Source organism: Parasteatoda tepidariorum, chromosome 7, assembly GCF_043381705.1.
Source record: "Parasteatoda tepidariorum isolate YZ-2023 chromosome 7, CAS_Ptep_4.0, whole genome shotgun sequence".
In the NCBI taxonomy this organism is placed as follows: Eukaryota; Metazoa; Arthropoda; class Arachnida; order Araneae; family Theridiidae; genus Parasteatoda; species Parasteatoda tepidariorum.
Window position 1 is genome coordinate 47384798 of NC_092210.1, and position 25403 is coordinate 47410200.

At 25.6% G+C, this 25403-nt stretch overlaps 1 protein-coding gene across 1 annotated transcript in view; it reads left to right on the forward strand.

The window, feature by feature from the left end:
* Nucleotides 1-19367, forward strand: part of LOC107451573 (Glycine C-acetyltransferase) — a 22347-nt gene extending 2980 nt beyond the window's left edge. Inside the window, exons 2-12 of the mRNA XM_016067716.4 lie at nt 4087-4319; nt 4990-5079; nt 5753-5972; nt 7454-7550; nt 9719-9805; nt 10881-10963; nt 12458-12567; nt 14235-14336; nt 15231-15303; nt 17031-17078; nt 17163-19367. Of these exons, the coding sequence (XP_015923202.1) occupies nt 4087-4319; nt 4990-5079; nt 5753-5972; nt 7454-7550; nt 9719-9805; nt 10881-10963; nt 12458-12567; nt 14235-14336; nt 15231-15303; nt 17031-17078; nt 17163-17266 (1247 nt within the window). The 3' untranslated portion in view covers nt 17267-19367. The remainder of the gene's footprint in view (nt 1-4086; nt 4320-4989; nt 5080-5752; nt 5973-7453; nt 7551-9718; nt 9806-10880; nt 10964-12457; nt 12568-14234; nt 14337-15230; nt 15304-17030; nt 17079-17162) is intronic.
* Nucleotides 19368-25403: the final 6036 nt, after the last annotated feature.

Genomic DNA, 25403 nt, shown 5'->3' on the forward strand with positions numbered 1-25403 from the left:
CAAAAGCTTACACTATTTTTATATCAAAGAAAAAGAAAGTAACTCAAAATATTTATTATTAAGAGAAGGAGGGGGATCTTTGCAGAAATGTGCACATTTTGAAACCCATCTTAGAAATGGAAAATACAGAAAGCAGTTTAAAAGATACTTATTTTGTTAGATTAAACAAAAAACTGTTATTAAGTAAATGTAGTTATACTTTAGTAAAGTGTACAAGCATTCTTGTCCATGTCTCAAATTTAAAAAAAATATTATTTTTTTAAATAAAACTTAAGTGATCATTATTTACCCCAGAAACAGAGTGATCGTGAATTACCCCGGGTCACCCTACAGTTTGCTTTAAAAAGATCAATAATTTTTTCAAGTTACATAAATAACTTTATTTCCTAAAAACTGACTGTTTTTCATAAATAAAGTAATTTATATTAATTGTTTAAATCATTACAAACTGCTAGACATGGGAAAAAATTTTCATATCAAAAGTTAATAAGTTGTAATGAAATTTTGATTATTAAAACCATAATACAAATTTAATATAAATTAAAAAGTATTCTTAAGTTTTTATGAACCTCATTCAACAATGTGTTCTTCATAAGAAAGAGATGCTGTACTCATCCATCATAATTAAAGGCACATTCAAAACTAGTTGAATGCATTTTGATTTATGTATCAAGTTAATTTTGCTAAATTATATAATTAAAGCTAAATTATCAAGTTAATTTATCTTAAGTTCTATGGAAATTTTTGTTTAAATGACAAACATGTACAATTATTTTGTTTTGAAGTAAAATCCATTAACCTAGTACGATAAATTTTGAAAAAATGTTTGTTTTTCCAAGTGGTTTTTTTTTTGGCTGGACCCACTTTGGCGAAAGCAGCTAAGAACTCCCTTCAGCTTTCAACTGAAGCATACAGCATACTTTAAATCACTTCAAAACTTATGTTTACAGCCTAAAGAGGTTTGCTGAAGCTGCTTGGAAAATATAAATTGGACCATAATATTCTAACCTAGAAACTTAATCAATTGTTTTTTGATATTTTTTCATTTCAAAAATTCAAATTTTTGTTGCATTTAATTAATTATTTTAGTTTAACTCCAAACAATAGGCCCTTGCAAGATTGTGCCCATGTGATTGTGTTAAGAGCTGACTGCGAAAAAATAAAATGATTGTTAAAGAATTGTTGTTGTGAATAAAATTTGTCATTAATTAAATAAAAAGAAAAACATTTCAGATAGTATCAAACAAAATTGTTTAGTTTTCAAAAAAAAGAAGAAAAAAACTGTAAATATTTAGTAAACTTGCTAGCAATTCTTTACCCCTCTACCATCTATTTATTATTTAATGATTAATATTTAGCAAAATTAGTTAAGTAATTTTTTCCTTTTGAAATGAAATCTTTTATTCAGATTTCTGATATTGTCATCAATTTTATTTTATGGTAAATCACGAGCAAAAATATGTTATCTGCATTAGGCTGAATTAAGCTATCACACTGTATCTATGATGGACTTTTAAGGCTCAAAAATTATTCTTTTGCAATGACTAATATATTATGGATGAGCACAAACAATTTTTAATTCCCAATTGAAGCTATCACACATTTCATATGAAAATGTTGATTAAAAAAGTTCACCTTGAGATAAAATTCATACTAGGAATCAGGGTTGGGTTTTTGACGTCAAAAAGTGGTTTTTGACATGACAAGGGTATAATACTGGTTTAAACCGTCAAAAACCCGTCAAAAATGTCAAAAACTAAAGTTTGCCAAAAAAATATATAAACTTCAAAACTACCAACAGTTGCCATGCATTATATTGAAATTTAATTATACTATAGGTAATCAGCAGGTTTTAAAATATTTAATTACCCCAGAAGTGATCGGGAATCAGATTTAAAATCTCAGAAATTTATATTCAAATGCATGTGCAGAAAAATTTTGCACAAAATTTTTTTAAATATTTATATTTTAAAAAAAAAACATTTTTTTTTGATACTTAAGAAAATTAAAAGTTTATTACTATGCATTTTTGACATATAAGGAACATATAACTAATATTTATAAGGAACATACAAGTTATGTTGTATAAATACAAACTTACAAGTGTATGAAAAATTTTTTTAATGTTATACCGAATATCTTTATTATCCAGATTGTTAATTTGAATTTAAAAGTAGTTATATTTGTGAATAATGATAAATATAATTCATATTGTTTATTATATTTATTTATAATTATTACACTTATCATTTTAAAACAATTTTTACCTCTTAATTTTTTTCCCCCACTTGTATTAAGAATACAAATAATGCATATCTTGAAAGCAAGAAGTAATTATTCAACAGCTGAATATTTAGATATTCAACAAAACTATGTATATAGTATTCAGCAAAATGAAATTCACAAGTATTTGGATAAACTAAATTTTCAGCATAGTAAATGAATAGGCTGAATATACTGTAAATCGACACTAACTACTCTGTGTATTTAACAGAAAGCACTTAAATTTGTATTGTCTTATGTTAAAAAGATTATTAAGAAGATTTAAAAGAATATTAAAAAGATTTTTCTTTAAAAGATGTCTAATGTACAAAACTGCTAATGTTTATCTTTAAAAATGTCTAATTTTTAGTATAATCTATACTATACACTAAATTTGGTTATAAATAAATTTCTTAATAATATCACTGCAGATTTTCAATAACACATGAAAATGAATACATAATATTACAAAAGATGTGAGCTTTCAAAAGTACAAGATTTTGGTTACTATTCAAAATATAAGTGTTTCTTCAAAATTTTAAATTTATTTTTTCTAGAACATATTTAGAAACACTATCCTTTATAAAAAATATATAAATTTTATGTATTAATTAAATTTCACATATGAATATAGGTTTTTGACATTTTCGACATTTTTGACAGTGAGGTTTTTGACGTGACGGTTTAAACCATGGTTTAAACTGTCAAAAACTGTCACATGTCAAAAACCTGCCAACCCTGCTAGGAATGGATGGCCATCATTCAAAATTTTTTGTATAGAGCTTCACCCTAATATAAATTCTATGGAAGACGTTCATTTTCATAAACATATGACCATTCTTAGAAGTGGTGGTAAAAAGTTTGAATTGATGTAGGATCAGAAATCTTCATTTTGAAACTCTGTTTGAAAAAAGCTAGAAGCTACCCTGTTTTAGATGAATACATTTTCACTCATTTTTCTTATAACAGAATTGCATAATAATATAGCTTGCCCTGTGGCAGAATTTTTTTGGGCTTTCTGTGACAAACTTCACCAACACTAATATTTTGCTTTAAGGTATTTTTATTTATAACAATTACTAATTTAAAGTAACAGAAACTTTGTGCTTACAGAAGAAAATTAAAATATATAAAAATTTTGCATTTTAAAAGTAATATTTTTTTAATTCTAATATTAAAGACACTTTCTGACATTTTGTTGGTGGAAAAATGCACTAATTATTTCTCCTTTCTTAATTTTTTAAATCATTACAAAAATTAAAATTCATAAGCAAATAAAAGGATAATAAATTGAAATTTGTACATAAATTAAAAATCGTAAAATCTGTGCAGAACTCCCAAAATAAAGATCAGGAGTCACTGGAATAGGACTCTTTAAAAAAGAATTCTCAAATAAGCGAATGTAAAACACAGTGTTCTTTAAAGAAAAGAAAAAGAAAGAAATAACATTTCTAGACAGAACTATCTTTTAAACTTTTGTGATTTCAGAATTTTTTATTTTATATCATTAATTTGAAATTCTTACTAAAGCCAGTTATTACTGATTTTTAAAAAAAATCTCAAATAAGAATACGAAAATCCTGATTATTTCTTTCCGCTCTGATGAACAGAAAAGACATCTTTAAAAAAGAATTCTGCAAAAGAAAAAAAAACATTTTTCGAAAAATTATGTAGAAAGAAAAGCCAAAATTTTTCCCTTTTCAAATTAAAAATCTTTCTGCAAAAACTCTGTAGCATTCTGTGACAATGTCGCCGCAATTCTGCCATGGGGATAGCTTGTATTTTCAAGCTTGTAATTTTAATGATAATTTTATTCTCTCATAGCTGTGTGCCGTACCCTATTAAATGTAGGTTATACATTCAAAGTGGAATATCTATGCTCAAGTGCTTGGGCTAATGCAAGAGATATTATCAATGTTCAGCTAGATGCTATTCGTGAAGCAAAGACCTACAAAAATGAGAGAATTATTGTCTCAAAACAGGATGCCCGCATTCGAGTTGCTGATACACCACAAACTGTAATTAATTTTTGTGCAAACAACTATTTAGGATTGTCAGTAAGTGTTGAAGTTTTAATTTTGTATTTTATTTTACTGAATTTTATCATAATTAACTAAAAGATATAATAATAGTTAACAATTTAATCCAATTATTCTGGGGATAAATCTGTGCTTTTCAGTCAGAGAAAAATCCTTTCTGCGTCGTGTAAAAGTTATATTTTGCGCCCTTCTAGTATAAGTGCAGTAAACTTGCTCAACATATTTTGTTATGTGCAGTCTCATAATATTTTAAGTTAAAAATTTTAAGTAGATATTTATTTTCTTTTTATAATAATCTACTCTTATAAGTTGGTAAAATTGAAAAAATTTTTGTGAATTCGAAAGTGATAAACGAAACTATTATTTTATGTATGCGTAATTACATATTTATTAATTTATATTTAAAAGTATATTCACATTAATAGTGTACATCCGAATAAAAAGACATTTTTATCTTGATATTATCTCTCTTTATTAGTTAGATATAATTTATACTATCTGTATTAATATAAAGCTGTTCTTATTCTGCTTGCTTTGAAAAATAATGATAGAATATTAAATGATACCATGATTATTTAAAGAAAATATATCAGTTAAGAATATTCCTTTGATTGAATATGAATTCTTTGTTCTTATTGATGTAAATATGACAACTTTCTCAATGATATCATTTCTATTACTGTTATAGAGTAATTCACAAATTATTGAAGCTGGAAAACAAGCATTAGAGCAGTATGGAGCTGGCTTAAGTTCTGTTCGTTTTATCTGTGGAACTCAGGTATTTAGTTTTCTTTTAGTTATGTTAACATTCATATGGACAAAGTATTCCTTAGCCATAGTAAGTTCACTTAAAATGACCAATAAAGTCAAAATCGCCATTTACTAATACAGCTGCATAACTTGTATTAAAAAAGAAAGAATTTTGGGACTATTTATAAGTTATTGTATTTGCTCTCACTTAAACAACAACAATAATTTATGCTTCTGATAGCATAACAAAACATTAAGGAATGTGTGCTGTCCACTTTTAGAAAACTAACATAAATCAGTTTTGAAATTAGAACATATATTAAACATTTTCAAGTGGGTTTCATTTATAATTAACGTACAGTTTTTCCTTTTAGAAAAAATAAAAAGTAACTTGTATCTTCAGTGCAGTTTTTTTTAAAAAATTAATGATTAATTTTTTTATTATTATTATCTTCTTCAAATTATTAGGTCAAGCACTATTTACATACTTTTTGATGAAAAACTATTAAGTATTAAGATCAATTATTTGTATTCTAGAATCATGTATATGTAAGATTATAAAGCATTTGATGACTCTAGGTTAAAAAAAATGAAAAAATTGAAACAATGGGGGAAAAAATTTATAGTAGCTTTGAAATGCTATATGTATTATGTAAATTAGCATTAAACTTACTTAAATATTATTTTTCTTTTTAATGCAGAGTTTGCATAAAGAACTAGAAAAGAAAATAGCTCAGTTTCATGGGAGAGAAGATTGTATAATCTATCCAAGTTGCTTTGATGCTAATGCTGGACTTTTCGAGGCACTTCTCACGCCTGAAGATGCTGTGCTATCCGATGAGCTGAATCATGCTTCCATTATTGATGGGATAAGGTTATGTAAGGCACAGAAACACCGCTATAAGCACAGAGATATGGCTGGTATGGTTATAATTATTAAATGAATAAAACTCTTGTAGAATTTATTCTCATAATATTAAAATAAAATTGTTATTTAACAGTTTTAAGGATCTAAAGCTTTGCAATTTACTAATGAAATTAGTAAAGAAAGTAACAATCATATTAACTGTGAATTTTGCATCCAATTTTTTCTAGTTGTTATTCACTTTTTTTTTTGTTCTTTTCTTTATTTGTTTTATTTATTTTGCAGATTGTTATCTAGGTACTGTAGAGAATTATTTTGTAATATTTTTTTTGTAACATTTATTATTTTTATTTATTTAAACAAAAAGATAAATGATTTTGGTGCATGATAATGCTATTAAATTATGTGTTAATTTTTAAATGTGTTAATTTTTAATTATTTTGAAATCATAATGTTTATTAAATGCAATTTGCATGTATTATTATTAAGCATTGTTAAAGGATAAACCTTAAATAATGTTTTAATTACAATTATAAATAAATATTAACTAATTTGTTGCATTGAAATAATATTCTGAGTCACTCACTTTCACCTAAAACCTGTCTATTTTTAACGTGCCTTTTACATTGAATTTGAGTAATCTTACCAAGTATCTTAACCAAGTATCTTTGTTGTTTACCTTCTCACTTATTGTATTTTAAGTTTTCTATTTTTGGCTAATAATTTTATTTAAAACTCAAAATTAATCACCAATTTGAACTGCAGATAACTAATACATCGTCATTTGGCAGCATTAGAATATGTCAAATCTAGGTGCATTTCAAGCAACCGCAAAGCATTTTTCATCAAGCTTCAGATTTATCATTCTCTGTTATGTTACATTTTCATATACATCTCACTGCTTTTGCCTCCATTCAAAAATGAAGCTGAAGGCCAATATGTTATATTTTTATTAATTTTTACTGAAATAAGATGAGATATTATTTCTCAATTACATTATGGTTATTGCTTCTTCATCACTGCTTGAACGTAATACAAAATACTGCATTGTTTTTTATACTATTTATTTGAAATTTGGGCTCATAGTTAATTTTACACTTTAATTAATGATATTACATAGTTTATTTTAGATTTTGACACATTTTTATGTCAAAGCTAAAATATTTAAAATTAAGAATTGTTTTATAAAGTATTAGAACCTGCTCTTGCTTTTTTGTGTTTTTAAAGCAGTGGTACTTGATTAAATAGTTTTAAAGATCACAAATTGAAATTGCCTGTGGGTGTCTAATTTGATAAAACAGCTATCTTGCCATAAGGTAAAACTAATGTTATTTATAAATACTTTCATAGGATTGTTATTTAATTCTGAACATTAAAGCCTATGATTTTCGATCATTTATTTATTTATCTATTTTTTACTAGAAATTCTGTTAAATAAAAATCTTCAAAGCAAATTTTTTAAATGCTTTTATAATTTTTGCTTTGCTTTTAATAATTAATATTAAAATTCATTTTAATTTCACCTACATTTGTTTAGATTTGGAACAGAAATTGCAGGAAAGCTCATCAGCTCGCATGAGACTTATTGTAACCGATGGAGTTTTCAGTATGGATGGAAATATTGCACCATTACCGTAGGTTTTTATTTTATTTCGACTAAAATTGGCATGAAATTTATTATTTATTTTTCTTTCAACTGTGTTTGACTATTTTCATTTTTTTTTTAGTAAAAGGAATCATTACATGCCTTAAAACTAATAATTTAAGCATGTATTAAACTAATAATTACGCATTCTATTACAAAGGTAGTCATAATATGGGAGACTCACCGCAACTGTTAAAGATCAAACTTAAACTCTTTAAAAAACAGTTTATGTTTAATCATGAATATTTGTTGTTGCATGAATATAATCATGAATACAAGTTGATGGCAGTCTACTGTTTTGGATATTACTGTTTTTTTATTATTTACTTCCTTTTTTTTATTTATTTATTCATTCATTTATTTTTGTTGTAAAGCCCCAAATTTTTTTTTATTTATTTTGAATGTTTAATTGTCTGTAATGTATACTTATAATCCTTATTTTTTGTCTTGTTCAAATTTCTTTTTGATATTTTTTAAATTTTGCTAGAAAAATTTTTAAAGTTAACAAGTTTAAGTTTTGCTGAAAATAATTTAATATAATAAAATGTTTGAAGCGCATTTTTGTCCTAAACATACAAATTGAGAATGATAAAATGGCATATTAACATAAATAGGAGGAATAATGCAGGGCTGCCATTGGAGACTAAAACGACTATTTTAAAGCAATAGCAACTATGGCGACTATTTTAGTAGAAATATGAGTAAAAACAACTAATTTGCAATGATTTGCGTAAAATCGGCGACTTTTTTAAGCCAAAACGACTAAAATGAAGAATAGCTTCATGAGTTTCCCCCTATTTTTTTGCCGCTCTTTCATTTAATCCTAACTTTATTATTTCTCACTGTTTGATGTCAAAAGCATGACAGACATATTTAACCAATCAGACTGATGGAATTGGAATTCGTACTACGTGAATGCTCCTCCTGCTTTAGAAAGCTAATGTAATATCTCTGAGGATTAAGTTTCTTCCTATCTTTTAATTTGAACGAAGTAGCAAAATTAGAAAAATTGTCTTTAATTACCCAAAATGTGTTGTTAATTTTTTTTAGAGCTATTTAGAATAGAAAAAAAGGTACATGGTGATATTCGTTTTGTCGAGTTGTGATCGTAATTTTTTTGATAAGCATTAAAATTTGGAAATGTGTCAGTTATGAAAAATAAACAAAATAAAATGGAATTAAAATGCAATATTTATTTTTTTAATGCCTAAACTAAGCAGCTGCAAATTAGAACCGAGAAAGGAAATTAAAGTTTCAAATTCAACTGTTCTGTAACAGATAAAAATAAAACTCCCTGTTTTTATGCGTAGTGTGAAAGAATATATTGTTGGCAAATCCACAAATAAATGTACATTTTTTTATAAAATATGAGTATCTAACTGCATGTTATTTGAATTTTATGCTATTACAGCACAAATAATTAAAATTATGTTAGAGGAGGATATGATGTTAACAACTATTTTATATATCTTGGAGACTATTTTTCATATATGATGCAACTAAAGCAACTATTTTTCTTGTTTTTATCCAGTGGCAGCCCTGTAATGTGTTTTAAATGAGAAAAAGTGTTCTGATTGTGAAAAAAAAATTTTTTTATTATAAAGCCAAAGCATCAAGTCTGTATATATGTTTCTTAGATTAATCAACAGCTTGTGTTGTTTAAAATTATTTTAGTTGCATTTACTGGTTATTTGTTTAATCAGTTACTTTTCGCATTTCATTTTCTATTACCTTGTTTATTCTAATAATTTCCTTATTTATACTTGATAGTACTAATTTATTTACAAAAAATGGGTATTTATTTTTTGAACTTTTTAAAAATTATTTTTATGTTCTTGTAATTTTTGAAAAAGAAAATTGATTCTAAACATTTTTAACTTGTTTCGATTATTATGTTATTATAATTGATGCCCATATCTTTAAGAAAGTATATAATAAAAAAAACCTTTAATTACTGAATTGCATAATCTATAATTTTAATAGCTTTGCCAATTTTTAATTTCACAGTACCAAAATAATATCTATAGCTTAAATATAAATGAATATAATAACTCTAGAAATGAGGGTAATTTTTTATAATTATAATATTTATTTATATTGTAATAACTAATCAGAATTATTCTGCAATGGATAATAATTTAAAATGATTATTTAAAGAGATATCTGCAATTTGGCAAAGAAGTATAATGCTATGATTTTTATGGATGAATGCCATTCAACTGGAGTTCTTGGCAAATCCGGAAGGTAATGTATTTTTTAATTATCTATTTTAATTTTTGTGAAATAATTCATTTCAAGACATTCATTTCAAATAAATTAATTAAAATATATATACATAATTAATGTTCATATTAGCTGTTCTGTAGCTTAGTTATTTAGTTCAATTTTAACTAATTCAATTTATTCCTACACATCATTTTTTTTCCTGCCAGATAGTTTTATGATTTATTGAACATTAAAATACATAGTATTTAATAAATAATTCTTAAGCTTAAAAAAGAAAGAAAGATTAAAAGCAATTTTTTAATTGTATTTTAAGCTCCAAGAAAAAAGGGTTTTTAACTTTGAATTCTTCCATATGTTAAGAAATGTTCTAAGAGTCTAGTACAGAAAGCAATTGTAAAATGTTTTGATACAAAATGTGCTCGAAAAAAAACTTTTTTTTTCTTCAAATAATTTGGGTGTAGTATTTGGCACATCAGATTTTCTGTCTTTTAACAATACTATAAAAGCTATAGATAAATGTATGTTTATTGCAACAAAACAATGGTAACAGTCTATAATGAGTTATATATGAGACATTATAATATTCATTTTCGTTGAATAATCTAGTTTATATGATTTTACATTGGAACTTTAATAGATTTTTCAAGGGGACAAATAAAATGAAAAAGATCCTAATAATCTGTGCTTATCATTCTTTTAATCCAAAATATCAATTAAAAAAATTTCAACTTCCAGTGAAACTGCATTTGTAATATACATGTTGCTAATGTTTTAACAAAATCAAATGCAATTTTAAAAAGATAAGAAATTAGTAAGTGTGGAAAACTGTTTATTAAAAAGGCCATTTAAAGTTTGTGAAGGCTTTTCTCATCCATGCACACACCAGTTCTCAGTAATTCATTATATCTTAAGTCTAATTTCAGCTTTATACTTAGTTATTGAATATTTGTTTTGCCAAGTTATTTAGTAAATAATTTTATCATACTTTTTACAAACTATCACAGTGATATTTCTCATAATATTTTGCATACCAAATTTTCATGATTTCATATTAATAATTGACCCATGCAAATTAATAATTATTTTATTTTAGAGGAACTGAAGAACATTTTGATTTAAATGGAAGTGTTGATATTATTAATTCTACCTTGGGGAAAGCTTTAGGAGGTGCTGCAGGTAAACATTAGTTTTATATACTAGCTGCCTTTAGTGTCCAGATTGTTTGTGTTTAAATATGTTTCTGTTAGGGACATTTTTTCGATACTTCTTGATAAGCAATATTGAACATTAAAATATATTTTTTTTAGTTTTTCTATTTATCTAAACTTGTCAAAATTTAAGATTTCTATTTTGTGGCAAACTTTTATTTAACATAACTTTCATTAGGGAGTAATTACCCTTGAATTACTACACTGTTAATTACAAAATATCAAAATGAAATATTTGATTGGAAACACAGAGTCCAAATTTGAGGCTTTTATTTTTGTAAAATATGTTATTGAGTATTACTGTTAATTAGACCAACTTTTTTCCTAATTACCCCAATAATTGAGAAATCATCGAATGAAAACCGTATAGTTTTCCTATTTATCTCATAACAACGCATAGATCATATTTGAGATTCATATCTTATTAAATATACTGTATGAGATTTTTATCTTATTAAATATGCTGTATGAGATTTTTATCTTATTAAAAAATCCTGCCAATTAGGCTAATTATTCTAATTACTCCAATAATTAGACATAAATCAGAATGAAACTTTCTTAGTTTACTAATTTTTACCTGAAGAATAGATGATCCAAATTGTACTTTTCTAACTTCATCAGATGGAGGATTTTGTGATGAGTCAGAAAAGATATTGGCTTTTATATTTGGCAAAAAACTGTTTTAATATAAATTCCTTATTTTAACTTGTTTGTATTTCTTATCTTTTATATGTGATTTAAACTTTTCTGTGTTAGCTTTAAATCAGAAAATGTTTTACTCTTTGTGTGCATTTTAAAAACTTGAACTTAAGGTCTTAATTTTAGTGTTAATGAATGCTGATACTTACAAAAATAAGAAAAAAATGAATGTGCATTAATCAATGTATGCAACAAATTGTTTTTCAAAAAGTTACCAGATGATGTTGTTTATTTTATTTATTATTCTACATTGGACCATATTTAAAATCATAATTAATATAACTTAGAATTCTAAAAAACTATCCTAGGTGCAAATAATTGTTAGTTCCCTAAAAAAAAAGTACAATCAAGATTTAATTATAATTTGTAACAATAAGTTGTAATAAAATTAAAATTAATCAAAGAAGCTGAATTAAAGGCATTTATAAAAATATAGTTAATGCTGATTGGCTAATTTATGAAAACAAACTTGATTATTCAATTAATTTTCATTTTTATGTTTTTAAAATTAACAGAATTTAAGTAATCTTTTTATTTCATATATTAAGCATTTTATTATAATCAAGTATATTTTAATTTTATGTTTTAAGTTGTGTTTTGCTTTGAAAAATTCTTTATAAAAATTTAATTCAGTTTGTTTACACTGTCAACCATAATTTAGTTTTAAAACAAATTTATCACTGCAATGTATTGGCTTATATTTAATAAAATGTTTCCAATGTTCTTATTGAATCATATCTGTTAATCTTTATACCTGTATTAGGTGGCTATACAACTGGCAAATCTGAGTTAGTCAGTCTGTTACGTCAAAAATCTCGTCCATATTTGTTTTCCAATGCTCTTCCCCCTGCTGTTGTGGCCTGTGGAATAAAAGTAATTGATTAATCATGTTACTTTTAATAGTACTTTTACTAAAGTTAATAATACTTTTGAATATATAATGATACTCATTTTTATTTTCCTTTCTAAAAGTTTACGAATTAAAATAAATAAACTGATATTGTTATTTTTTAAAGACAAATTTCCAAGAATCTTTTTTTTTTATAGAGTGTGAATTCATTACTGAAATTGTCAAACTACCTGGAATTACTCTTAAATGTTACATTAATTTGTTAACAAATACTTAAGTCTATAAACATGCTATTTTTTCCTCACATGCTTAGAGCCTATAATCCCTTTTTAGGGACAGTTGTAAAAACTATTTTTTACACATAAGTCTTTTAAATGTCTTTTTCCTTTGCAGGGTGCCCTAAATAAGAGTGACAATTTTTAAAAATTTATAATAGGGAAACAATTTAGTTTAAGAAACAATTAATATCATGTGCCAAAGTATAACTTTTTCTGCTCAGAGTTCTTGGTTTTAGATCTGGAATTTTGAAGATGTAACTGTACCAAATTTTTTTTTTCTTTCTTTCTATTGTATTTTGATGTATTTAAGTTTCAATCTCAAATTACAATATGTGATTGTTTCTGATAGTGGACATTTCATAAATAGCATAATGTAATTTTCATGCATTGAAGTGTTTCAAAACATTATTATATAATTTTTATTTATGTTTTTTTTTTTTTTTTTTTTTTTTTTTTTTTTTTTTTTTTTTTTTTAAATAATTTTATCTACTTGTAGCACAATTTGTTAAAAAAATTTGAACTAAAAATGAATGAGCGCTGGAAGGCGAAATTTATGTTTGATTACATAAATTATCTTTTTCCTATTTAGCCACTTTTTTGTCATTTTTTAACAACTACCATTCTAATTTAGGACACCTGGTAAATTTCACCACGACCCATATGTATCAAGCATTTGGTTTATAATATAAATTTCTTAATTTTCAAGTTCGTTAAATGTTTTGTTGACTATATTAGTAATACAATTGTAAACATTTTGATTCGATTTTCTCATTTCACTTGGTATTTCAACTTTTTCAAATAAAACAAAAATATTAAAAAAAAATTTCTAGTTGATCTTATGACATATACCTAAATTAACTTTAGTTTTTAACAAAATATTATTTAATTCAATTCAATTCGCAAAGTTTTATTTAGAAACATACAATTTGTTTCTATTGGCATGTCTTATGTAATTTTTCTATTTATAGCGTGCATTTTAATAGTTTATTTTGTATAATTAGTAATATTACATGTTTTAATTTTTTGTGTTTAACCTACTGGCGGTTTTGAAAATTGGCAAAATCTGAAGAATATTTCTCTCCAATACGCTATTTCCCTATCTAATATCATGAAAAACCCAGTTTTGCTGTGCGGAGAAGACCGCAATTTAAAAGCATATTTTGAGGATTAGGAAAAATTTTGAGGAAAAAGAAAATTTATTGCAGTCAGGATAGATTGCTTTGTATGAGCTTTTAAATTTGTTAATACCTTTTGTCATATAAACAAAATTCCTAATATCTTCTGATCCACTGTCATTTTTGTTTAAAGTAATAGTTTCTTATTTATTTTTATTTTGTACAATCTCTTCTGTTTTGAAAATTTACGTATCTATTTTTGTATATCATTAATATTTTGAACTTCATCATTTACAGGCTTTGGAAATAATCATAGAAAACCCTTCTCTTGTGGAACGATTGCATAAAAATACTAAAATATTTAGATCTTCAATGAAATCTAAAGGGCTTGAAACTATTGTAAGTTTTTTATTTGAAATATTTGATTTTTACTTTTCAATTAAAAGAATGAAAAAAATTAACCTACTTTAGGTTGTGTGTTTTATATACTTCTTAACTCATTTAATTAAATGTTTCATAATTTATAAGGAAGTGCATCTCGTTTCCAGTTGGAAACCATGCTACAAAATATTGTAAATCAGTGATTAGTACAGCAAAATGAAGACATTTTTTTTTTTATCTTTCTTTAAAAAATTGTTTTACTGTACAAATAGAGTTTACCCATACAACTTATTTAGAAAAACATACAAATTATTAAAAGAGTGAAATGTAGTACTTCTTATTGTTTTGCAATCTAAATTGTTTTAGTTTTTATGACACAAAATATTGTGAATTGTCTAATTACCCATTAATACTATGCTGAAGAATAATAACTTTTTTTTCTGATTGATGTAACTCTAAAAGTAAAGTTCATAAATTTTTAGGAAAAAAATGTGTGTTTATGTTAGATTTAATCAACTGCAAATAAGGTTTTTTTAATTGGGTATTTTCTCATTTTTATTAAGAGTAAAAGTGATCTTGAAAATAGATTCTTCTACTGAATATTAACTTGTTTTCTTTTCATTAACCACTTATGGACGTTGATTTTGTGAACTGTCATTATTTTGTCGAACGATTGATATAGACTTTACATAAACTCCATACTTTATTTATGTAAAATATTTAAAAATAACTAATATGTAAGTAAACTTTTTATAAATTTTTAAAAAATAATTTAATAACTTAACGAAACTCTTTGAATTGTTTGTTTAATTTAATTTTGGTTTTATTTAAAAAATTGTGAATTAAAACAATAAAGTTAGATTATTTACCTTCACAATTGTAATTCATATTTTAACTTAATTTTTTTTAAAGGGAGATGATCATCCTATTTGTCCTGTAATGGTTCCTGAAGATAAAGCTGTGGCTATCGCTAACAAAATGCTAGGTATGTTTAATTTTTTTAAATTTATCGATAGATATTTCTGTAGTTTTATTTTGAATATTTCATACAATAATTATTTTCACAAAATATAACACAGTGCTATGTTATGCAGCACTATATTTAATGTTATTTCAGCAATACCCTGAAGTTATTTAATTCTAATAAACGGTTGAGTCCCTTAGCAAATATCTGAGCGGTGTGATAGAAAAGTGCGATAGAATTTTCTTAGTTTTGCTGAGCATAACCTGGAAAAAAATACAAAGTAGTTAAGTCAGATATACATAAATTTATAAAATTTAATATTCAGTCAGAAATATTAATTGAGTTAGTGAAACTATATTAATTCAAATTTAATAGTAGTTATTGTTAAAATTACACAAATTATAATAAATTAAAGTCATTCCACTTTATTGATTCCCTAATGCTAATAAAAGTGTAAGAAATCCTCTCCTATTTACCTGGTTTAGACAAAGACCTAAACAAAGTAACTATGTCTTATATTTATTGGAATAAAATGCCTTCCTACTCATACATATTATTTTCTTACAATTCCTGATCCCATATCCCTAGAAAAGTGATGGAAAATAATGAGTCTTTTAGGTGAAGGTGAAAAAGTAGTTTCAGGTTCCAATGTTAGCCAAATGCCTTGCCTAAGGTTTTAAAAAGGAATGTTTTTTAAAAAGCTGCACTATAAGAACAAAAACATCCAGATACTTTTAATTGTTGTCATTTTCCTAAATTATAAAGATTGATTTGTAACTAAGATTATGTGATTTGTCACACTTTTGCTGTAATCATCTAATTGTGTGGGAGCTTAGAAAACCAATAAAAGTTTAGAAACAAAAGTATTTTTTGAACACATAATAATAAATAGCAATCAATGTGCAATTTTTTAATATCTATGCACACACAGTATCTGAAAGATGTTGCTGTCAATAGTCAGTCTTTGCAAAATATAGATTTATTTTTTTGTAAACATAGCATGTATATCCATCGACATTTCTTTAAGAAATTTTAATTTTGATGCATTTTTTTTCACTTACAACTTAAAAATAACTCAAGCAAATTTACCAAAATTCTTGCAGTATTTTAAGAATAGTAAGAAAATAAAACAATGTTATAAATTTAATGTCTAATGTGAGTACTTGACTATGCTTGTGGTAAAAAAATTAGCCAATTTTTTAACATAATTTCTGTGTCTTATTATGATAAAAAGGGCTATATAATTTAGTAAAATATTTAAATTTTTAATAGATATATGATAACAAATTAAGCAAATTATATAGAGTATTTTATTATTGATAAAACAAATGGAAACATTTAAAGTGAAATGTATAAACATTTTATCATATGATTTTGCTAGTAAATATTTAAAGAAATCTGATTTAAATAAAAAAAATCCAATTTCTTTACATTTTTTAAAAAAATTAGGAATTTTCTAGTCTTGCTGCATAACTACTTTACTACTCTCAGACACCAGTTTTATAACTATAATTGTAGCCATTCAAAAGTTAGAGAGTTGCAAACTCAGTTTATGAGATTAAATGTAAAAATATTTGGACTAGTTTGTAGAATGGCCTTCTTGTAGAATGCATTTTACTTTTATGTTTAGATGCAAATATGTATTTAAGAATTATTTTATTTTTATGTAGGTTGATTTTTATTTATAAAAAGATTTTTATAGTATTTAAACATTAGATAACATTTTCAATTGGGTATTATTTCCACAGATAAGGGAATATATGTCATAGGCTTTACATATCCAGTTGTTCCTAAAAGTAAGTACAAAATATGTATTTTGTTCTAATTGGTTAAATTTTAAGAGCAGAAAATATTAATAGTAAGTAAATTTCAAATTTTAGATCGAGCTAGAGTCCGTGTACAAATATCTTCCTCTCACACGGAACAGGACATCTTGAAGGCAGCTGAAGCTTTTCAGTCCGTTATTACTGAGCTTGTCCACTGAATTAAGGTCTAGTGAAAAGAAATTATTTCTGAGATTATATTCACATTCCAGGGATTTTCTTACTGAGAAATATCTATAAATTTTATTTTGGGATTTTTTTTTATTTTAGAGTCTTTTGTGATTATATTGAATCTCATTTTCTTTTAATTAATTTTTTTAATGAATTACGTGAATACAGTAGCAGATTAATATAACACAATTCTCTATAAACCACAGTAACTTTATGTTTATAAAATTATTAGTAACTTGAGCATATATGTAGTAACTTTATCTTTATTATTCTTAGACTTCTATTAAATATATAATTAGTAGACAATGCAATCAATCACACATAAAAAATTTCAGCAACTGAGCAAAAAATATTAACTGTTTCCAGGCAGCAATTATGTATCTGCTGAATGCTTATAATCTCTAAAGTAAACTAAAATTGATAACTTTTTTTGTTGTTAGTTCTAACACTCTTTGTAATTTAATTTTTTTCACCTTTAGTATATAAATAAACATTTTGGTGCATATTTTTGTGTTTTCAAGTATGTGTATTCAAAAATTGTTTTCAAGCATAAATATTGATCTGCTCCAGATATGTATAGCCATAGTTGGCAAATTTAATATGTGAAATGATATGCAAACACAAATTTCTTTCTAATGCAAGGCTTTGTGTTTCAAGATTTGCGTTATAAATATCTTTTACTGTATTTGATTTATTCCATGCAGACTTAAATGGTTATTTTCGTTTTCTAAATTATAAAAACTATGCATTCCATTTTTTTTTATTTATTTCTTTTTTGCAATATAATTTTTGGTATTTTTATTTTTCTTATATTATTTTCATTATTTTATTTATTGCTTACTTTAATGAAATTTAAAAATATTGCTGAAAGTTACTTTTGAATTAAGTAATTTTAGAGATAATTTTGATATTGACTAAATTTTTTCATTTCTGATTTGACTCCATCCATATCTATAAAAAACTGCTAATAATTGCCTAGCTCAGCAGTTTCCAACCTTTTCAGTTGTACAGATTATCAATTTTGAAAAAATAAAAATAAGAAAAGCTTCTGAAGTTCCACTAATATCAGTTAAATATATGGGAAGAACTATATTATGACAAATAGACACCTATTATATATATGTAGGAAGGAAAAAAGTATTGGCTTTGACAAATGAAAAGGACGTTTTCCTCATTGGTTATGGGCTTAGAGCTTTTGAGTGACGCCACATCTCACTAAGACTTGTAAATCATGTCTAAAATTGGTATTAACTTAGTTGCTTAGTACTGGTAACAGCTTAAGCTTTCAACCAGCGTTCACGGCACAGTAATCATGCTGCCCATGAATTGGGAACTGCTGGCCTAGCTAATTGTTTTAAAAAGAAGTTTGCAAGGTACAATAAAAACTTTAAAAACATCAGTTATAAGCGTTAAAATGAAAGCATATTGGTAAAAATGCCAAAATGAAAGGGACTAAAAGTTATAAACTCATAAATAAATTTAAAAAAGGTACTGAATACTTATTTTAACATAAAATTTATAACAATTTTATTAAGTTTTTCACTTCACGTTTCCTTGCAAACCTCTTTTGGGGATTCATTCTTAGTTTAAAATAATGTTTAATAATACTAAATCATATCCCTTTTTAGTAAATATCTTTTTGAAGTATACCTTATTTATCTTAATCCTGTTACAATAAAGTACCTAATACAATGTTACAGTAAAGTGCCTTTTTATAAAGTATTATTTTTAAGAAAAAAAAAGAGACACATTATGACAGTTTATCTCAATACATATGTACTACTAGAAGTCAGTGACATTTTTATGATTAATGTCTTGTTGAAGCTTTCCTTTCCAACATTGATTCTTGTTTTTTTCCTCTCCAAATTTAAACTTTTCTATGGATATATAAATTAAACTATATGTTCCAATATGTATAAACTTATTTCTCTGTATTACGATATTTTCAGTATTCCCTTCCCCCCTAGTTTTATTTAATTGTAACAAAAATTAATCCTTACTTTATCAAATATAAAAATACTGTATGAAATGCTGTTGTGATAAAATGGCTTATTATAAAGTATTATTTTGAAATAAATAAATAAAACAATATGGCAGTTTGTCTTATTACACAATACTTTAATATTATTATTCTCAATTAACATTGTTGTATAAAACTACATGAATCTTAAATGTATCCAAACTTGAATTTTTTTGTATACATACTTTAATTGAAAATGTGTATAAATTCCAAATGGCATACATTAATTTTTTTGTTATTCTGATGTTTCCAGTATTGTTCTTTTCCCTAGTTTTATTTAATTGTAATAATTCTCTCCCATGTGAGATTCCCGTATACTGTTAATGAAGTATTATTTAGAAAGGAAAAAAATATTTTTTTTATTAAATAGAACTTTGATATTATTATTTTCAATTAAATTTCTTATTCCTTTTAAGTGTATAATTTTAATTCAGTTTCTTTCATTTATAAAACATAATTGACATCATTTGCATTTCATATGAATTGCAGCTAATATAATGTAAAACAGTAATTATATATGTATGTAAAACAGTTTAAAACTTACAATCTTAATGGTTGGAAGTGGAGACCTCAAATATGGATACACAGACGATATTTTAAGTTACAAAATCAGAAACAAAAACTTACTTCTTCTGAGTAAACCTATCTTTTTTCGACGGTTTTTGATTCCAGACCCTTGAAATATGTTCCCAAAAGTTTTTTCAGGAGAGGAATCTAAATTTTTGACCCCTTAATGTTTTAACTTTCTGCATATTTTCCTGTATCTCTAAAACTTTTTAAGCAAGCTAAAAAGAGGAAAAAATTACACACAATTACGAAATTCATTTATCCAAAAATAATTCCATGTAACAAATAATTTTTAATAAATAGTTATTAATTTTCATTTAATAATAGTTGAAAAAAATTTGAATTGAAAAGTATACAAGATTTTAAAGAAAGTAATTTTATATGGCAAAATACATAAATTCACCATTTTTCAAAATTCTCTTCACTCTATTCACCATTTTTATTCTTTTATCATTAACATCAATTGTTTCTAAAAAAATTATAAAGAAATTAGTTAAATTTTTTAGAATGCAAATTGAAATCATAAAAGGTTTGTTATTGTATAGATTTAAAATATTAAGTGAAGGTCCCCTAAATTCGTACTTTAATTAAAATCCTAATTGATTTATTATTACAAACTTTTTTTCTTAATAAAATAATTCATAACTGAAATTTTTGAAAATCACGAAACCAGGCAGAGAGATGAAAAGCTTTAAGTACTTATTAGTGCATGATCCCTCAAATCAAACTTCGCTAAGTTAAAATTTTAATTAAATTTTATTTAATTAGAAAATTAAAAAAGTAGATGAAAATTATGGAGTGATGAACGCTGCCTGTCATTGTTTGACATCTTTAAACCCAGATGAAAAACTTGATGCGTGAACGAGCAAGTTCATGCATTGCAGTACTGATTTTCATTAGCTTTCCAGTAACGGTACCAAGTTGGCGTCATCAGCGGGAAAATACAAAAACGAAATTATGGTAACCCTAAGTTTGCCTTACTAATTTACTAAAATTCGGGAGATTTTCAGATAATTTCCGGAGGGTAGGAGATGCCACCAGATATCGCTACTCAACCATAAAAGGCGAGAAGGTTGGTACGTCTATAATTTATTCTTCTCTACCACTGTCTTCAAAACATCTTTCTTAGACTTTGAAGGCAGAAATTTTGAGTTTTTTAAATCCCACAAATCCAATCGCTGTTTTTAATCTCCAGAAATGCTAAAACATTTAAGAATTTAGATAACCTACCAAGTGATCGTTTGTTCGGCAATTAATTTCTCCTCTTTTTATTATTATTTTGTGCAACCGCAAACAAAAGAGTGAAACACTGTTCTTTGCGAGATTTGTTAGGGTGAAAAATCCCCGACAATTCCAGGTTTTGTGCTAAAATCTTGTTTTCCTGGTGCACACGAACCCTGTAAAAATCTCTGAAAAGATAATTGAAAATTAGAGTTGTTTTACGAAACCTTTGTATTTTAATAAATATCAATATAAAGACCAGTCCTAACTAATGACTGATGTAGGTTTTAAAAAAAATGAAATAATAAGTTTTTAATACAGTCGCGTCATTCTTTCCTAAATAATTAATGTCAATTGTTTTTTCAACTAAACTTCCAAAAAGCTAATAAATGATACGGCTGAGCGATCACAAAAACATAAGCTCAATTTTCGTCCTTTTTTTGAAATTTTTAAACTGAAATATTCAGAAAAAGAGGATTCAGTAAAGTTCAAAACTATCATTTTCACACACAGAGATAGTCTTTTTCGCAAAACACTGAATCTGTTGATGTCAATTTCACAGCTTTGGACCGGAATTGCGGCCTAACTTGAGCCGAAAATTAATTTCTTAGGACTAGGTAAAAAAAAAAAAAAAATCGAAATACACTTTTCGTTTGCTTTTATATTTTTTAAACTTTGGATAACAAAGTTAGGAAGCAAAAATTTGAAACCTGTCTTCTTGCGAGAACTAAAACAATTTCTATAATTTGGGATTCTCGATGTATATAACAGTAAAGTAACTGGCAGTAATGCTAAATAACACATTTTTACCAAAATTTGGACCAAATGTTCATCACATTTAAGAAAAACAAAAAAATAATTTAGATAAAAAAGATTATTACAGTCATCGAGATAAGTATTCTAATTGACAGATATTCTAAATAAAATGTTACGAACAAAACGGAAATCTCCAATTTTAGACAATTTTGCGCCTTATCAGATAAGAAAAAAATAAGCTTCATTTTGTTACTTTTGGCGAAATATCACAATCCAACCAAAGTAGAAGCCACGATTTTGAGCATGTTCATTATCAAATTATAAGAATGAACTAAAAATAGTTATGCCGTAAGTATAACGCAATCCTCCATAAACCACGGGTGCTAACAATGAAATTTTTATAACTAAGCAAGAATTGTAAACTTTTTACATTATTTGTTTAATTATTATCCAAGAGGCTAACATTTTAAAGGCTAAGCAAACCGAAATTGATTAGTTTGCTTGTTGCTAGTTCTAATGATGCAGAAAGTAGAAATTTTTTTCCTAGTAAATAATACTAATGTGCATATTTTGTGTTTTTAAAATTGATTTGTTATAAGAAAAATATTGCCATGTTTAGTTGGTAAATTGGGCCAGGATACCCTTGTTTGGGCACTGAACTCCCGTTTGTGAGAACGAATCCAGCCTTGTGTAGACTGGTGCACGTTAAATCTGTCTGGTCACTAAGTCCTCCATGTTTCCATAACAATTTAAACCTTTGGGGGTACTGAATTGGAGATTGATCGTTCTCTGGTTCAAGTCAAAATTATGATCTGTGGATGTATGATTAGGTCAGCCCTATAAAAGGGTGTGGCAGAAATCGAATTCTTAGCCATAGATGGAGCCATTGGAAAACAAAAACAATAGCACCTCCTCTGCCTTAATGGCCGACAATAGTAGGATAGTTAAAAGATAAGATCTATATAACATTTTCGAAAAACATCTTTGCTTTAAGGTCAACTAATAATTCAATGACTATCTATATATTCAACTTGAGCAGAAAATGGCACATGCTTTTCCTTATGAGAATAAACGCAACAAACTAAATAAACTTCCTCCTGAATAAACGCAAAAACGTTTCTTAAAAAAATTTAATTCTATATATTTTAACATCTTAAATTCTCTTTTTATTTCAGGTTCAACCATAAACACATTTAGTACAAATAATAAATAGACAAGATAAGATATAACATTTTATTAAACAACATGCCTATAATGCTGTGAACAAACAGTACTTCATACAATAAAATTACATGAAACATGAAAGCATTTTGATAATTTTAAGGCACTTATTTTAGAACCTTATGACTTAAACTTATTTTGCCTTAAATTTATCAAAGTTTCTTATCATTACGTAAATCATTGAAAATTCAACAGGTCATACAATATTTAAACAAAAGAAATCAATTGGTATAACAAAACAATCATATTGTGCGCTAATAACAGCATTATTGCACTCTGCTGTTTTTCTGTTCTTGTTTAAAAAAGAGAAAACACCTAAAGCAAGCGTTTTAGGAAGAATGAACACAGAAAGACATTTTTTTTCTCACCTTTCTTAATCAAATAGAAAATGTAATATTTAACAGGATTTTCATTGAAATTGAATGAAAAATTATAAATAATGAATGGTCAATCGGCAACAAAGATTATTATTAATAAATATAATAATTACGTTGTCTTAAGAGACTTGGTTAAAATATCAAAAAACATTACTTATATGCTATTAAATACAGCATTGTCAGAAAAAGGCAATGTTTGACATCAGTACAATTATGCAGAAAAATAGCATGAACGTGGTCATAGGATGAGCACAATGTTTCGTACTATATTGAACATAAAGCATTGTTTAGGATTAACTAATATGCACCTAAATCAGTTTTGTTACCGATTCAAAAGCCACATTAAGTACTGACATAAGTAAATTTTCGTTTTATACATAACATGATTGAATTAACCTTTGTTAAAGTTGTATATTGTAATGACTGAATTAACTATTGCATAAAAATAGTTGACATTGGTACTTATGTTTTAATAGAATACTTTTAAATCTCCACTACTCAAAGTTACACAGAAAAAAAATTTTATGTGTAAAAATCCGATCATCAGCCTTATTATTTTTTTTTCAATTTCGGAACAGACATGAAATTGGTAGAAGCCCTTACACTTTTTTACTTCTAACTTTGCGTTCATAAGTATTTCAATAGCAGAAACTAGTCAAATTATATTTTAAACAAAATTTAAGGGGAAAAAAACTATAACAAGCTTAGTTTTTTTTTTTTTTTAATGCTTGTTGATTTTAGTCAATATGAAAGATTTAATTGTGGCTATTTTATCTTTAAAAATATATTAAAAGCATTTAAACTGCTTAGGTATTTGAACATAGTAAATTGACATAGAGGCAAATCTCAATATTGCAAATTTACAATAACTTCTGTTTCAATTTTTTTTTATATAGTTTTTGTTCTTCCTCCTGATTTTCTAAAAATATATACATTATTTTTAATCCAGTAAACAGATTTCAAAATGAAGGGACATAATGACTACAGACAAACATACTGAAATCAAAACTCCAAGAGGAGAGTAAAATTGTATATTTTCTTTCTGTTGTTAGTAGAGACCACTTATCCTTTCAGTTTTTTCTTCCGTCAAAGATTCTTGAGGGGTTAACACGAGTTATTTGTTGTGGATGCTTTAAAATATATTTGAAGTCTGACAGATTTTGAAAAACACCTTTAGAGTTACTGCTTATTCACAAAGTCATTGATAAAATATATTCTTCGCATTAACAAAGTTTTTCTTTTCTTAAAGGCATAAATTATTATTTTTATTATTCTCTTGTTGATAACATGATATTTGACAGCTCAAATTTTCCCTTCTCTCTTCAAGTTTGAGACAAGAGAAACTTTTTTTTTTCCAGATTTTATATGGGTTAATTGTTAGATAAAAACCACTGGTTATGCATCCAGTTTAAGAATAAATATGTGCTTCAGTTAATACAGATTAAAAATTGTTAACAGATTAATACAGAATAATTATATCTAAATAAAATAGGAAATTTTCAACACCTATTACAATAGTATGAAAACTTATAGCACTTAATGGATAAAAAAAGAAAAAATATTTTTCTCTACCCAGCGATGACTTATACTCACAAGGCAAATTCCTCTGACTAACAAATTTCTTACTGCATTGCTAATGTTAGTCAATGTTGTTGAAAAATAATCTGAATTTATTTGAAAAATTTGCAAGAAACTAAGGTTACAGTTTTGTAAAAAATTTTATTGAATTAAAATAAAATCTTTTTTTTTTTAACCCAAAAAAGTCAAATTTATGTCAATTAAGATGTAAATGAAAAATATATATATTTTTGGGGGACCAAAAATCATTATTTACCCTGAGCCTACTTGCTTTTAAATTTATTAATGTTGAACTCTATTCTGAGAATATAAATAAAATATGAGACCTCTAAAAAATTTTATTTATAAACTATTATTATTCTTTTTGCTTTACTTTAATTTCAATGT